Here is a 16,293-nt window from a genome sequence, read left to right on the forward strand (position 1 = left end):
CGTACGTAGCCTCAGGGCTCCGTTAAACCCACTCATGGGCTTCGCGAGGTATTCGTTCACTTAAAAAACTGACTTGGTTAATTTTGTATCTGTGAAGAAGCATTAACGTCATTAATAAAATTTGACAACAGTGGTGTCGAAATGTGGTAGTGATTCAAATATAAAATTACCTATAACCAAGGGCGCAGCATCCAAGGTTTTCTAAAAGGGGGGGGGGGGGTCAGAATAGAAAATTCCCGGGCAACACTCATCGCGATTAGACCACTTCTTTGAAAACGTCTTTTTCAGCGGATAATGAGATTTCTGTTGCGTAAGATATTCAATCCATGGCCGACCCAATAATTTAAAATGTCTTGTAATATCAATTCAGTTGTGTTCATCGTTGCTCGCCTTTGGGTTGACTAATATACTACGGCAACCATGAAATACGGCAACCATGAAAACCGTCTACTAGCAATAAATGGATTGAAATCGTATTTTAAGTTGCTCTTTCAGCACTTAGGATTATCGCAATGTTTCGTTGTTAAAGGAGAGTTTGCAGTTATGAAGTTGATACCTTTAATTCGATGGGACAAATATCGGCCGACACGGTAAAATGATCCAACTTTCATTGAAGGGTTTACCCCAGGGGTCGGCAAACTACGGCTCGTGACGCTTCACTGAATTATATTAACAAAACAGCTTTATTGAAGATTAAGTTTTTGACGTGACAAAATTTTATTTGAGAAACTAAATTATATTGTAACCTAACAATCACTCGTTTAATGAGCCTATAATTGATTATAATTAGTCAACTGGACGCAACAGAACGTAACAAAGTTGATGCTGAGCGCAAATGGTTTAATGACGCTGAAAATATTCAAATGATCAGATCTTTCGACTCCCGACGTAAACATACGTTTCCTCCCGCCTACAAAGCCTTCAACCAGAGTCAGTATTGAAGACGTGCCCGACGAAACGCGACGCCAATTAGTCTGGGATGCCATAATAAAGACTAATTGCGGAAACTGCGCAACATTAGTAAACAATATCAACGAGGAACGTCCCTTTACAACGGATACATTGCGGCCTGGATCTCAGAATTCGATCAGACCAGATTTCCGCCCTTCCTTAGCATAAACGGAGCGCGCTTTAAGACCTATTTGCCCCCGTAGCTTTTCACACCAACATGCGTGAACTGTCTAGAAAAGGGCCATACCCAACAAAGTTGTGCTGCCGTTAAAAAAATGCCGTCTGTGTCTTAAGGATGGACACATTAAATCAAATTGCCCTGAAAACATTCAAGGGAAACAGGAAGCCCTCACATCATGGCTAATATACAACGTGGTAACTAAACCGAAAAGTTCCCAAAACATACCCCAAAATCTTAACATAGAAACCAAAGAAACAAAACATCAGTAACCACGGCCACAACTAAAACAGTCACACCAGTAATTAATCTTTCCCAAGATAGTTCCCCCTCTGAAACCATCGATGTCGAAAGCAAGGAAACTAAAGATTGGTCCCTTAGTCCAGACAATTACGTATCATCGCAATACCCCACGACACCTCCTCCGGTAGCTCCTCGCAAGCCTAAGCTAAAAACTACATGAACCATCGGAAACACACCATTTCGGCCCGTAAACCTTGGAGAATCTTAAATTAAAACTAACAACCCGGACTACGGCTCGCAATCAACATTCTACTCATCGGTTTTCTCCGATCTACCACTTATTTCCTCCGCGCCGGCATGCCTCGGTACGGAAGACAACGCTCTGCAAAACCAAAATACCGAAAACCCAGCTACACATACCATAATCAGGTCACTCAATCGAGAGACAGGGCTGAAACGAAATCATCATCATCATCAATCCCCCCACCAACAGCAAAAAAAGGAAAGTAGAAGTCAGCACTCCGATACCCCCTAAAGCGATGAACTACACATCACTATAAAAATTAGGTCCTTAAACGTCAACGGACTTATGATCCACCTAGAAGGTCCTAGAATTAGATGAAACCAAACACACTATCCTAGAGCATAAACCAAGAAGTAACGCTACTTCAAGAAGTACACAAAATTAACCGAGGAAAAGCAGAAAACTGGGCGAGATCATTCGGATACAAAATCCTATTCAACACCATAGAGCACCCCGCGGATCATGAAAGATTTCGAGCTGGAACGGCCTTTATGATCACATCATCAATCGCGGAGAGAAATACTGTATACAAAACAATCACAAGACATCGCGCGTGCAGCTTACAATTCGAGCAATTTGGAAAATATAATAAAATTATAAATATATATGGACCCCCCCCCCTATACTACTATACAATATTATTAAGTTTGGAACCATTACCGACTCAAATTGTATATTCTATGTCTGCAATCGTTTGGAGTTTAGACCGCTTCATAACTTCAGATATGATGAGATACACTATCAACGGAAGAAAATTTATCAATGAACTACGAATCGAACGTTTTTCAATTTTTATACGTCTAAAATAAACATATATAACTAAAAATGGCATTCGATATGCATACATGCAAGCCTCGTCAGTCATGGGCATGTATTCTGTGATTCTAAAAATTAAATATTTCTGTTGTTGCTAGGAACGAATTAAAAGTTTACTTCATTGGCGTCTCAATAGTTACAAACCCGCCTGAAATAAATACCAATCTCACATTTCACCGGAATTATCCTATTGACCGTAGTCCATAGTATATGTATTATACTTTGGGTTCCTTCGCAGGTAATCCAGAGTGGATAAATGAGTGCGTGAGCTCAAGTTGGGGTGAAATAATTTTATTAAATGATGATAAGATTACCGACTATACGAAAATTAAAATCAAATCAATTTCTCGTGTTGTGACGAGATTTCGGCACCACTTAAAACTTGCGAAATACAGCATTTTGAAAAATATTAGAATCTACAAGCTATAAGGTGATTTTATTCAATAATTTGATTTTGAGCAAAACATTACGTTGATATGTGAATCAGAAGGTTCCTCAACAGCGTTATATCCGAAAAAAGTATTACACTTCAAAAACTTACGCCTCTCATTATTCTTCTCTAAATCTTTGAAGTCAGAATCTCCTTTTCTATCAATGAATTGAAACACCTTTATACGATTCTACACTCCTCATTGGTCAGCAAACGGCAAGTATTCGTCTGTATCGGTTTTTATCAACAATCAAATTATAACTCCATAAATAATGTTTCTATTCATTTTGACGTCATACTGAACCGATGGCCAGCTTGGTGAATAAAGAAGGTATCAAAAAAAGTACAGACGTTTAGGACCTTTGGAATGTCAATGACAGCAAACGCGATATAGTAGGTGATATAACTGATTCTAACAATATAACACGAGGATACAACTGACTCGATTTTATAGGAAAATTTGCTCAAAGTAAAGTCACGCGAACCTACTCAAAAGATCTTTGATCTCAATTTTGTTCACCTCATTAGCGTTTCAATAGTTATAAAATAGCCTAAATACAACAGCAAACTCACATTTCACTGAAATAATCTTATTATCTTTTGCTCTTCTCTGAATCTGGTTTGTTGTCTCCTCTTTTCTAAAAGAATTTGTGTACATTTCTCAAATGCTCTACAGCAGGGGTTCTTAAACTTTTTTGGCCACGCCCCCCTTGGAAGTTTAATAAAAACTCACGCCCCCCCCCCCCCCCCCCTCCGAAAAAAGTCAAGAAATTTTAAATGAACGTTTAATTTCTAGTTGTGATCAAGTCAAGAAAAGTTAAATGAACGTTTATTTCCTAGTTGTGATCAAGTCAAGAAATGTTAAATGAATGTTTATTTCCTAGTTGTGATTAATGGGAAGTATGTAGCTGTTTTTTGGAAACCAGGAATTTGATTCTGGGTTTCGTAGTGGACAATGCACATCGAAGGTCGGCTTCACAGTCGAGTTTGTTACGAGCTTTTTTTGACACTCACAAGTGCAGAGAAGCCACTTTCACATAGATAAGTGGCAGAAAATGGTGTTAGAGTACGCAAAGCCACTTTACCAACATTTTTATACACGCCCATGTATTTCACCCAAAAATCGTTGAGAGGCATTGATTCGAAGTCATCTTTTGCAATGGAGTTGCACTTCATCTCCAAGAATTCATCCTGCAAAGCGTCAGGCAGAATGTCTTCATTGAGACGAAAGAGATTCCTGGTCATTTTCCAATCTGGTAGTTCAGTGTTAGCCAGGTCTGGGAAATATCGCTGGGAAATATCGAATTCCTGCTTCAATAGCTGGAGATGGGCTTCCACTTCAGTCTTTAGTTTTCCCTTCAGATCAGCCTTGTTTTCATCAAGGGCAGCGTCGAGGGTAGGAAATGATGCCGCGTTTCCCCTTTCAACTCGACGAAGCCATAGTCCAAGTTTTGCTATGAACGTATGTATGGCATCGTAGTGATCTATTCGGCTGGTATTATTGCCTTGTAATAATCTATTGAGAAGATTCAGGGCTTCAAAAATTTCAACAAGGTATGCCAACCCAAGTTGAAAACTGTCTGACGCGAATGACAGCAGGAGGTCCTGTTTTCCCTGCGCTTCGAGGAATAGCTTCACTTCCTCCCACATCTCATAAACGCGAGATAACATATTACCTTTTGACAGCCATCGAACCGCCATGTGAAACAGAAGAGCCTCATGATCAGAATCCATATTCTTGCACAACCTGGCAAACTACCTCGATTTGACTGGTGTTGCTTTGACGAAGTTAACAATTCGTATGACAACAGCAAGCTTGTCATCCAATGCAGGAGGCAAGGTCCTGGATGCCAGAGCTTCCCTGTGAATTACACAGTGAGTTCCGATTGCGATGGGGCTTCTCTGCTTCATCCTGCTAACAAATCCACTTCGTGACCCAAGCATTGCAGGGGCCCCATCAGTGCATATTCCCACAATGTTCTCCCATTTGATGGCGTTGCTGTCAAAATACGCAGCAACAGCTTCGAACACATCTTCCGCTTTGGTGGTGGTTTCAAGGGGTTTGCAAAACAACATTTCCTCTTCAATGCTTGTAGATCCGATAAAACGGACGTAGACCATCAGCTGAGACAATTGGGTTAAATCAGTTGTCTCATCACATTGAATGGCGAAACAAGGTGATGAATGTATCTTTTCGATAACCTGCAATTCGATATTCTTTGCGAGTTCATCAATGCGCGGTTTTATCGTGGAATCGGATAGAGAAATATTCGCTAGCTTCTTGCTGTTTTTCTCTCCCAACAAAAGGCTGGCTGCTTTTAGCATGCATGGTTTGATCAAGGTTTCACCAATATTGTGGGGTTTCTTTGCACGAGCAATCATATTAGCTATCTCGTAAGACGCTTCAACTACTTCAGCAGATGAGGATTGGCGAAAGCTCTTTTCACCCACAATCTTCATTTTCTTGAAAGACTCTTCTCTGGTCTGGAAGAAAGCCAACGGCTTGTTCTGAAGAGAACTGTGTTTGGTTCGAAGATGACGCTGCAGCCGACTTAGCCTCAGAGCGTCATTACTCAAGCTTTGGAGGCATATGACGCATTTTGCTACGACCTGACCATTTTCCGTCGCATCAGTGAATCCATATTGGCTGTCGAACTTTCTTTTTTTTTGAATTCATCTTGTGTCTTACGACTAAATAATTTGTATATCGATATCTAATGAGCTACGCTTGTTTAGACTTAAGCGTACCAGGCCCGTCATCTCCGTGCAATTATTGCGTCACAAGGATAGCCGCAGTCAGACGGGATGGGTGGGAGTGAGGCGTGTCCACTTTTGAAGTTGAATGTAATTATGTCGTAAACGTGAGATAGTGCCACCGCGGAGCCACGTTGGTGACACAGCTACGAAAAACCGTTCGTGATTGCGGGTAGTACTGCAATGCGTAGCATACGAGTGACCGCCAGGAGGTGGCTGAAACTGCGAGTTAATAAAATTATTCTTCGGAAGCATTGTTGGATTCGTTGTTTGTCGTAATTTCACGATTTTTAGCTTGTTTTACATTTGACAGTTCACGCCCCCCCCCCTGACTTACCTTCGCGCCCCCAGTTTAAGAATCGCTGCTCTACAGTGAAGGAAGATATAAGGGAAGATATTGGATTGAACACATGACAAGCCCACTTATGAAAATGTTGCCGCTATTTGTATTATCACAAAATTTATCTATATTTTAGTTTTATCTATATTCACACAGATGGTCAAAGATTCCAAACATGCATGCGCCTCGTCGACATTACATTCGGCAATATTTGTAAATAGGGAATACAACATTTGATAATTTGATAATAGAGTTTTACTAAAGACATCAAAATAGTTTTAAATAAACAACTTTGACTTATTTGACAAAGAAAAACTTGAGAACATAATGGTTTGGATTTAGCTTTTATTTAGGCGAACTTGCTATACCTGTCCTTGTTCTATGCTTCTGGTCCAATCCTTGCTCAATCATTGTTTGTTGTGGTATAAGTTATAGAACTATACATAAAAATAAACAAGCGTGTGAAAATCGGTTTGCTCAAATTCAAGTCCTGAAGTGGCGAATCATTAGGATTCTTTATAAATAGATGTGTATCGTTATTCATTTTAAAATCTTATGAAGAACCGGAACTAAAATTTACTTTAGATTGCACATCTTTACAAGGAAAGTCAGATAAAATGACTAATTCGGAATCTTCGTATCCTTATTTATTTGTGAAATCTAATAGAGGGGAAGAGAAAACAAAAATTGAAATTGTACATCGTTACACGACAAACTATCCAAAATATGGTTTGAATGCGTTAAACTTTTTAATTTATGTTTAGTTGTACCTATGAGTGCCATTTTAAGCATAATGATGAACATCCGAATATTTTCGATGCTGATATTCGTTCAAATTCATATTCAAAGTGAGATTTTTTTTATTTATCGAATGACACTATTTGAAGTTTTAAACAGTTATATAATTTTTCTGAAATGCCTGATATTCCGACTTGTCATTAGGATTCAACTGCATGTCCGAGACGAAAATCACCTAATGAACCAAACACGGGCACTGGTGTAGATGTTACTCATCAGATAGTGATGTAGCTACAATGTCTCCTCCAGAACTTTTCTTCAACTGGAATTTTTTCGATGTCAAAAGCATGAAATTGCAAGCTGCTGCTTACAATTTAACTAATGCAACTGATCTTTTATGCAACGCGAACATTGATATGACAGGTTGATTGATATGATATGAATCGAATATATAGTTAATAATCTTAATATTAAGTCTGAAGTAATCTAGAAAGTAGTTAATTAAGTCGTTCTTAAGCCCATGAGGTAATATCACAAGTTCTTTAGTACTATTTACTGCTTCATAATAATTTTCATTTGTGTACCTGAGTTGGGCTTTATCTGCTTGCATTTTGCCTGTTGACTGAACAATAAACATTCAAAAATATGAAAAATACAACTTATACGGGACATGAAGTTTATTATTCTAAAATTACTGTCATTGCTGAAATCAATTTATTTGTTAACCTGGAATATATTTCACATTGTTGTGTTTCAGATTTGCCAAACGCTACTGTATCACGAGAAAATCGAACTCGGATGTGTAATTATCTTGGTGGCATATTTTGTCCAAACTGCTCCATTGATTTGTCCCATCATGTATGTCGACGTTGCCAACGTTTCAATATCTTGCATTAACGGTGAGTTAATTTACAATGGACCCAATAGTATTGCATGAATAATTAGAATCAAACAATTCATGTTAAAATCGACTGTTAAACAATTAAAACAGATGAAAATTCTTCAAAAACTTTACCTCATTCATAATTATTAATATTCATTTGATACGAAAGAACTTTGCACTTCTTGTAGGGGAAAAAAATGGATCAAAAAATTGTGAGGCATTAAATTAACTGAATTTTGAAGTTACCAACTGCCTAAATGCTTAAATTGAAGTTAAGTTATTCATTTTTGTCGGCTCCCGCGACTAGATGTCAAAAACACGGTGTTATTGATGACAATGGCGTCTTAAGTATAAATTTCATGGCGCATAATCGGGCTTTCCACTTACCTACCGCTTTACTATACATGTGCATCTGAATGGTAATTTGACTGTTTAGCCCAATTTAGATTAGTAGCCTAGGAAAAATACTGTATGTTTGAGTCTACCTAGTGGGTTTTCTAAATATGGGTATTATTAAAATTATTTGTTATGCTGGTGCTTCGATTCATCTATGAAGTCTCTCCATAAAAATATTCGAAGTTTACTATTAAAAACTTTCAGATGTTGTGTGTCTTGACTGACAAACAATCCTACAATAACTTTTGCAGTATGTGAAAGTTATTGTCTTACTCCAAGAGTAGCTATAAAATTAATTTCATTTGCAACGGCAGCAGTGACATCAGAATGCCAATTTTTTCCTAATTCCGAGCGAGCGAAGAATTGGACTCGGAAGAAATTGTAAATTAGATACTGAAGTTTGGTCAGTCATGTAACATTTATGGTTTGAAAATATATATTTTTCGCTGTTTAGATAATACATAAATACAAATATATACAAGTTTTTAAGATTTACGACCAAAAATTAGACAGACTGTATTTCTGAATTGTATTATTTGAATACATCTTAAATAGATGATGAATCGTTCAATCCCGGTACAATTACCTAATCATATTAATAACAAATCAAATGGAACATGAAAACATACACATTTGTGTGGCGATTTTATTAAGAATGCGCCCACAGAGCCGAGCTTATTGGCAGCGGTGTAATTTTCTATGCATATGTGTACTCATTTGCATACTCAGTAATCATTCGTTTTTGTGTATGACCATTTACCGATCAGTCGATCGCGAGCTATTCAGAAGATTTCAGTCGATTGCGGTCGAAAGCAGGTTGGCCACCCCTGCTATACACACTGTTAAAAAAATTAGTAAATATACTAATTTTTCTAGTAAATTTTTACTAATTTTTCGTTGAATTTTACTTTCTACAAGAGTATTTTATTGAAATCACGTGACTTGCTTAGCTGAGCCAATCAGGGTGCTTGTTTGTTAATAGTTTACTAATGAATAGTAATTTCACTGATCAGTTAGTAATTAATATAACAGAAAAATAGTAAAAAGATTAGTATACTTGGAAAAAGTAAAAAAATCTAAGATCCTCTAATTTACGAGTAACTATTCTTTCCAATAAACGAATTTATCTACCTACGCATGCGATATAGTCACGAAGCAAATTTAAATACTCCTTTAGAATTTCATCTAAATTTTGCTCTGGGTATTAATTTGAATTAATTTTATTCTAAAATTATTTTGGTTCATCACCCAAAAATTCTGATTGTTTTGCTATTGCATTAGACAAGATAAGATATTGTTTTTATATATTATTTTTCCGGAAGTAAGCGGACCTATTTGTCCAAAAATTCATCCGCAAAAACTCCACGAGGCAGGTTGCGTGCGCAGCATTTTTGATTTCGAGTTTCCTTGCCCATCTCGGCTGGGACGCTAAGCTGTTTGGGAGCTCAGCATCGGTTGCGTGCTTATGAAAACTGAATGCGGTACGTATGTTAAGTATGCAATAGCGTGAGTCTGAGTTTGATGATTGTGTTAGCAACGGTCTGTACGGTAGCTGCGAATTTACCACGGGTAGTGGTCTGAATATTGAGGTACCGGTACTGGTACTTTTTGCAGAGATCAAAGTGTCCTATATTTTAATCCTTCTCTTTCCGGTCATAGGTCATTTAGTACCGGTAATGTGCCAATTATGACATCACTCAAATGTCACGTGCCTGTAGCCCGCGCTTTTTCTGGTTCAGGAATTAGGACTCGGTAAGCGAGGCTCTTTGTCGTTAGTGGATGTTTATTTTAGGCGGTTGGTTTTTGTAGCTTTTCATGCGTTAATTGAGCATGTTTGTGTTACAGTAGCAGACTTGTAGTTGGTAGACCAAAATATTCTTTAAATACCGTGTACATCAGCATCTAATGGTACCGGTACCGTAGCCTACCTGTATACAGCGACATGCTTACACACTGCGTTAGTTTCGCCGTCTTACCGGTACCGGTATATATCGACGACCAAGAGTAAAAATCTGAATTGGCTATTTCAGTATTTGTTTCGGAATAGATGTAACTTACCGGTAGCCTATGGTGATAGGATACGTTCAAACGTTACAAGTCAGTGGCAACAATAGGTACGGTACCGGTAACAGACAGATGAATTCAACTATACCTACAAAGTCTACAAGGCGGCCATCTTGTTCGGAACGTATTTGGCGATTTCACAATTTACACTGTATTATTTGACTGTTTTTAAGCGTTTTAGCAGGGTTCTTGGTGTTTTTTGACGGGTTTTCACTGTTTTTAAGCGTTTTAGCAGGGTTCTTGGTGTTTTTTGACGGTTTTTCACTGTTTTTAAGAGTTATAGCAGGGTTCTTGGTGTTTTTTACGGTTGTTCACTGTTTTTAAGCGTTTTAGCAGGATTCTTGGTGTTTTTTGACGGGTTTTCACTGTTTTTAGGCGTTTTAGCAGGGTTCTTGGTGTTTTTTTGACGGTTTTTCACTGTTTTTAAGCGTTTTAGCAGGGTTCTTGGTGTTTTTTGACGGTTGGTCACTGTTTTTAAGCGTTTAGCAGGGTTCTGGGTGTTTTTTGACGGTTTTTCACTGTTTTTAAGCGTTTTAGCAGGCATTATTATTTAGAACATTGAAATATTCAACCAATAAGAAAATTTCTGAATTTATAAGTTCTTCAAAATCGGAATCAAAGAGTCTGAAAACTGAATTACCAAAATCGACTGGGGTGGTCACGTTGATCGCCTATTATTTCGGAGAAAACCTAAACCAAATATTTAAGTGTTTCCAGGTATGTTCTATGCTTTTTTTGTGTAAAGTACTTTTTTTTGAAAGTTTTTGCATCAAGAGTAATGTAACTTCTGCACAACACTGTTCGTATAAAGTTTTGTGAGCCGACTGCAAATTAATTGGAAACTAACTGCATGATAGTGGTTAACGGAATTTTTTTGCATATACATTCACTACTTTGCCTATTTTCAGAAAGAAACCACTTTTTCCCAGATATTAAAAGATATTCCAAAATCTCCATTTATTGCTTGCATAGGTAAGTGTTAGAGGTGAGCGATGTAATTGTGAATATCGGGAACAATTTCGAAAAATGATATGATAGCTGTTTTCCTGTGATTAATTCTGCGCAACTTTTTCAAAGGCCATTTTGTGTCGCCATATACTTCTCAGTTGTGATTATTATAAAATAATATCACCAGCTTCTGTCATGCAACCTGCTTTAACTGTTGCGTCACAGTATGCATTGCTTGAAATATGAAATATATTATTTCTGAAAGAACGTAATGCGCATCATAAGCCTCATCAATGTAATAAGTTCTCCCTTCGTTTTATCAGTGTTGCGCTTGCTATCAACGGTGAGTGAAAATAAGAACAAATCCATGTCTGCTATGTTAGATATATAGCCAAAGCCAATTTGGAGATGATCGTACTATTATACAATTAATAATTGTGTAATTGCATATTATCAAAAAAATCACTAATCATCCACCTCTAGTAAGTGTATTTGTTATTAGTTGGCTTTAGAAGTTGAGATAATAAGATTAATCAACCTGTCGAGTGACTTTCACTTTATTCATAAGCCTATAGATTCGAAGCTAAAGTTTACAATCTTGTGTTTCAGGTAACACGGTAGCGACTGCTGAGACTTTTTACGTCATCGCTGAACGAGAAGTGGTGTGTTCCTGTAGATCGTTTTTTGAAGCGGTAGCTTTTCAGTTTGCTTCGTTCTATGTTTTCAACATAGAATATCCAAAGAAGGCCTTGCTGACGTTTGATTTTATTCAGAGGTAAGAAAAAATGTGCTAGTCTACAGTGCTGATATAATTCTTGCTGTTGGCACAATGTACACGTTGTTGACGAATTACCTGTTTCTTCTGTCATGTAGTGTTATTTGATGACATACAATACAAAAAATGGGTTGTGAAAAGGAAATATGTGACTGGACTTGCACAAACTCATGGTGTCCATATCCTGGGGACTGGGCCATAAGTGGGGCTGAGAATAATTTAATTAGTTAAACAGTTTTAGGTGGTTAATAATAGACTGACTGGCGGTACCACACATGTTTCCTCCTTATCTAATATGTTTTACATCCATATGTGAAAAATGAACTCACAACAATCCTATTTTAGTGAACTTCAATTTCAAACGATGTCACTGTGCTCTCCATTTTGTAGCAGGAAATTTTTGATATATTTGCAAAAAATCATTACTAATGACAGAAATTAATACAATATTTTTCAATTGCTGCATTTGCAATCGAATGTCAACGAGCGGATGAGCCTATTGCGATTTGCGACAACTGGAGGCTAGGAGGATCTGGTGCTTCTTGGTTTAGCAATTGCATTCCTGGCCCACTGGCAGTTTTTTGTTTATCCCTTGGCAAGGCACGATACATTATAAATACCTGACATTTTTACTATTTTTGTCCAGTGTTTGTGTTTTTACTATTTTGGTGGTGAGATGACAGGACGTTTTCCAAATTTCATATGTGAAACCTATTCGCCATTTAAGTTCGGTCTTTTTTCAGGTTCTTCGGTGACATAAACCCCAGAGGCACTAAGTCGAAAAAAAGTAAAGGCAAAGACGTTCATGCAAAAGTAATCGGCCTTGCAAGAAGAGTGAATCTATCACAGGCGTTATATGTGCCGTTGTTAGAAATTGATGTTTAAGTAAACTTTGGTGGTGTTACTGCAGCTTACATCACTTTTGACCAGGGGTGAAAACTCGATCAAATTTTCACATGCCTTTGATTGAGTTTCTCAAGTTCGAGTTCATTACCCTGGTCAGGGGTTTGAGTTCATGTATTTGATAGAGTTTTTCGAAGTTCGAGTTCGCAGCCCTGCTTTTGGCTGATCGATTAATTTGATAAAAAATGATTTAGCTGTGTGTTGGGTGTGAAGTCTGGATAATTTTAAACAAACTCTGCTCCGTAATCTTCTTCAACCACAAAATTTCTGGCTTCCACTCATGACTATCAACTCCCACATTTGCAAATATATGACTCCGTCTTCTGCTCAAGACTCTTTCAAAATATGAATTAAAACTCTTGACTCCCTGATCTTATAAGATTTGACTGCTGCTATGCTAGCTGCTTTAGTGTAACTTTTTGTCCAGTTTTATCAATTTTAACATTTTTGAATTTGCAACTTCTGCAAACTCTGCTCCTAGCTCATGAGCTTTAAAAATGTCCAGTCAAACTCTATTCATAAGTGTGGATAAACTCCGACTATGATTAACTCTATAGACTCCGCAAGCTTCAAAATTTAGAACTCCCACTCATGCTCCTACCAAAATCCTCAAACTCCCGCTCTTCGACTTCACGCCCCTTGAAATCTTATCTTGAAAATTATCTTGCATAATTAACTTTAGAATTTGTCATCTTTGAAACTCTTGCCATAGCTACAAAATAGGTTGCATGATATTTCCCAAAATTTTCATTTTGAAACATTATAATTAGAGTAAAGTGCAAAAAATCGTGAAATTCTTACAATAGTCTCGTTATTATGTCACGTTTGCCAGCGTCTCATAGCCTGGTATCCAGAAATTTGATTTCAAAATAAGTTTGTCAACTAAACAACCCAGTCCTAAAACGTTTTCTTGTTTGACTTTATTTGGATCTATTGAGATAAATAAATAGACCTCGAAATGTATAGACCAGATTTCTAACAAGTGCCAATAGAAACTCGATTTTGATCCATTACATACAGAATTCCTATGTCCTACAAGAACTTGTGCCCTCATTTTATTGCATGGATAGCCTTCAACGTCTCCTAATAGGTGTTTAAATTTGACTGTAGACCATATATTTTCTGAAATTTCTTTCGAAACTGTTTTACAAGCCTTAAAGGCGTTCAGTGTGTATTTATGGTTTTATAAAAATATCAATTGTAATAAAATGATTTTCGTTTCCAGAATCTCGTTTTTTTTTATTTTAACTGTAATATGTGTGTTTACTGTTGTGTCGTGCTAGTAAATAGCTTTGCTACTCTCGTAGTGGTTCGGTCATCGCGAGTGAGAAATTACCATCATGCTAGTATTGTATGGTACTACTGTCGGGTAAGGTAGCTGCCATCGAGATAGTAATTTTATTTACTATTTTAAGGTAAAAAATATTACTACTGGTGGGTAGGTTTACTGCCGTCAAAAAAGTAGTATTTTTTACAGTTTTATAGTAATTTTTGCTACCATCAATCTATGTAAATTTACTAAAAATACTGTTCATAATACTACTGATAGGGCCTGTAAATTTTTTTACATGGGGCCAGTACTTTTGCTGCCATTTTTTTTTAGTAAATTTGGAAAAAAATTTTTAACAGTGCATGTTTAATTCAATGCGACATCAAGGTCATTTAAAATTATTCCCAGGAACTAACATAAACAGTAAAATCACAGTTCCATAGACATTGGTTTTCTAAAAATAAATTAAAAATATAAATAATATAAGTGGCCTCCTAGCTTCTTTATATCCTGAAAATTCAAAATTTATCGGGCCATTAGTTGCGAGAAAAGCGAATTTTCACAAAAACAACATGCACAAATTCAACAGCAACAAAAATTTAAGCGGAATAATTCACATTAAATTCTAAATAATTAGCAGTTGTTTACCAGTTGATGTTGGGTATTGAATGGTTGAAAAGTGGCCTCCTAGCTTCTTTATATCCCGAAAATTCAAAATATATCGGGCCATTAGTTGCGAGAAAAGCGATTTTTTACCAAAACAACATGCACAAATTCAACAGCAACAACCGCAACAAAAATTTAAGCGGAATAGTTCACATTAAATTCTAAATAATTCACAAATACACTTCTTATCCAATGAGGCCAAATCTAACGCAATACGAAAAATGAAGAAAATATTTTTTTACCTGTGTATGCCAACCTTGAATTTAGAATACAAAAATGAAACATTGTGATAATTTTGTTAATTAATTGGTAGGTATAAAAATGTGCGCATGGTCTCGCCATATATTTTCTAGTATCTCCCACCAAATATATTACATAGGAAACTGCAAATATCCGGAAACTGATTTCGTTTCCTATTTTTGGCCTACAGTAGTCGAACTGTATTTTGCATATCCACACGGGCAATGAATAATACCATATATCGCTGAATACGGGACTTATGGGCAAACAATAGTTCATAAATGGCCGAGTGATGAATTATCCGAAGCTATGCATATAAATATATGACCGACTTCTGACTTCTTTTGTCCTAGTCCTGATAGAACACCTCATCACTGTAGGCCTACTGATTACTTAGCTTCTGGCACAATATGACTTGCTATAAAACTTGTAATACATTAAATATTTTGTGAGGCTCCTATTCTTGTATTAGATTTATTACAGGATTCATTATCATAAAATCTTTTCGTTAATTTGTCCTCTTGTTGTCATGGTGAAAGCTGGTTAATTAATGAAAGTTGGTCTTTTGCGCGTATCGCTGACTCCCTGGGATAAAAATAAACTGCATTGTTTTAACTAATTATTGCGTCATGAGGAACCTATTTCCAACATTTCAATGTGGACAAAGAAAGCATAAAAGGCTCAAGCTGAAGCGCTAAATTAGATTCATTAAAATAGTGTTGATCCTCATTATGACGCCATACTAAATCGTAAACCGGACTGGCGAACAAAGGAGGATGAAATTATGATGCAAGATTAAATACCCTAAGGTACCAACGTTTAGGATCCACGCCATTGGCATTTTTCACAGCTGAGGATAACTTACAACATGCATAAATAAATTTAGTCACTGAAACATATGGTTGAAAAGAAATTGGCCCAAACAATGTTAATGACAGCAATCGCCATATAGTAAGTGATTGCCTATAAGCTATAACTAATGCTGGCAATATAACACGACCATAACACTGACACGTTTTCATTTGGTCAAAGCAAAGTCCCGAGAACTTACTCAAAAGATGATCTCAAAGTCAAGCTAACGATGACCACTAGTTTCATTTTACTTATTGTCATCATTATAAAGGGAATTAGTTTTTTTAGGTAGATCGATTTGATACAAGGGTTGATAGGAAAATATATCAAAGTATTTTAGAGTTGACGTGTATGCCGTATATGCGATAATATCGAAAAATTGCTAGCAAGCAGGGTCGAAACATTAGAAATACTGTATGAAGAAAATGCAGCGAAAATGCTAAATGACTATTGAGAATAACTTTTTTTTATTTAAATTTTTTTTTCACCAATGAGAATATATATGTACCGACATTTCCATTACTAAACTTTATCTGAGATAT

The 16,293-nt window shown here is 36.7% G+C and overlaps 2 protein-coding genes and 1 long non-coding RNA gene across 3 annotated transcripts; 1 reads left to right on the plus strand and 2 right to left on the minus strand.

Annotated features, from left to right (window-relative positions):
• Positions 1-3,912: 3,912 nt before the first annotated feature.
• LOC120334623 (protein FAM200C-like) lies at positions 3,913-4,656 on the minus strand. Its single transcript, XM_039402129.2, has one exon. The coding sequence runs from the start codon at positions 4,654-4,656 to the stop codon at positions 3,913-3,915; it is 744 nt and encodes a 247-aa protein (XP_039258063.2).
• Positions 4,657-4,677: 21 nt separating this feature from the next.
• LOC120334624 (protein FAM200C-like) lies at positions 4,678-5,382 on the minus strand. Its single transcript, XM_039402130.2, has one exon. It carries the CDS (start codon positions 5,380-5,382, stop codon positions 4,678-4,680), a length of 705 nt encoding a protein of 234 aa, XP_039258064.2.
• Positions 5,383-10,404: 5,022 nt separating this feature from the next.
• Positions 10,405-13,950, plus strand: LOC144432423 (uncharacterized). The gene is made up of 4 exons (XR_013480629.1): positions 10,405-10,814; positions 11,006-11,069; positions 11,655-11,820; positions 12,564-13,950. It is a non-coding gene; the product is annotated as an uncharacterized LOC144432423 (long non-coding RNA).
• The last annotated feature ends 2,343 nt before the right edge of the window (positions 13,951-16,293 follow it).

The sequence above is a fragment of the Styela clava genome, chromosome 15 (genome assembly GCF_964204865.1).
Source record: "Styela clava chromosome 15, kaStyClav1.hap1.2, whole genome shotgun sequence".
Lineage (NCBI taxonomy): Eukaryota > Metazoa > Chordata > Ascidiacea > Stolidobranchia > Styelidae > Styela > Styela clava.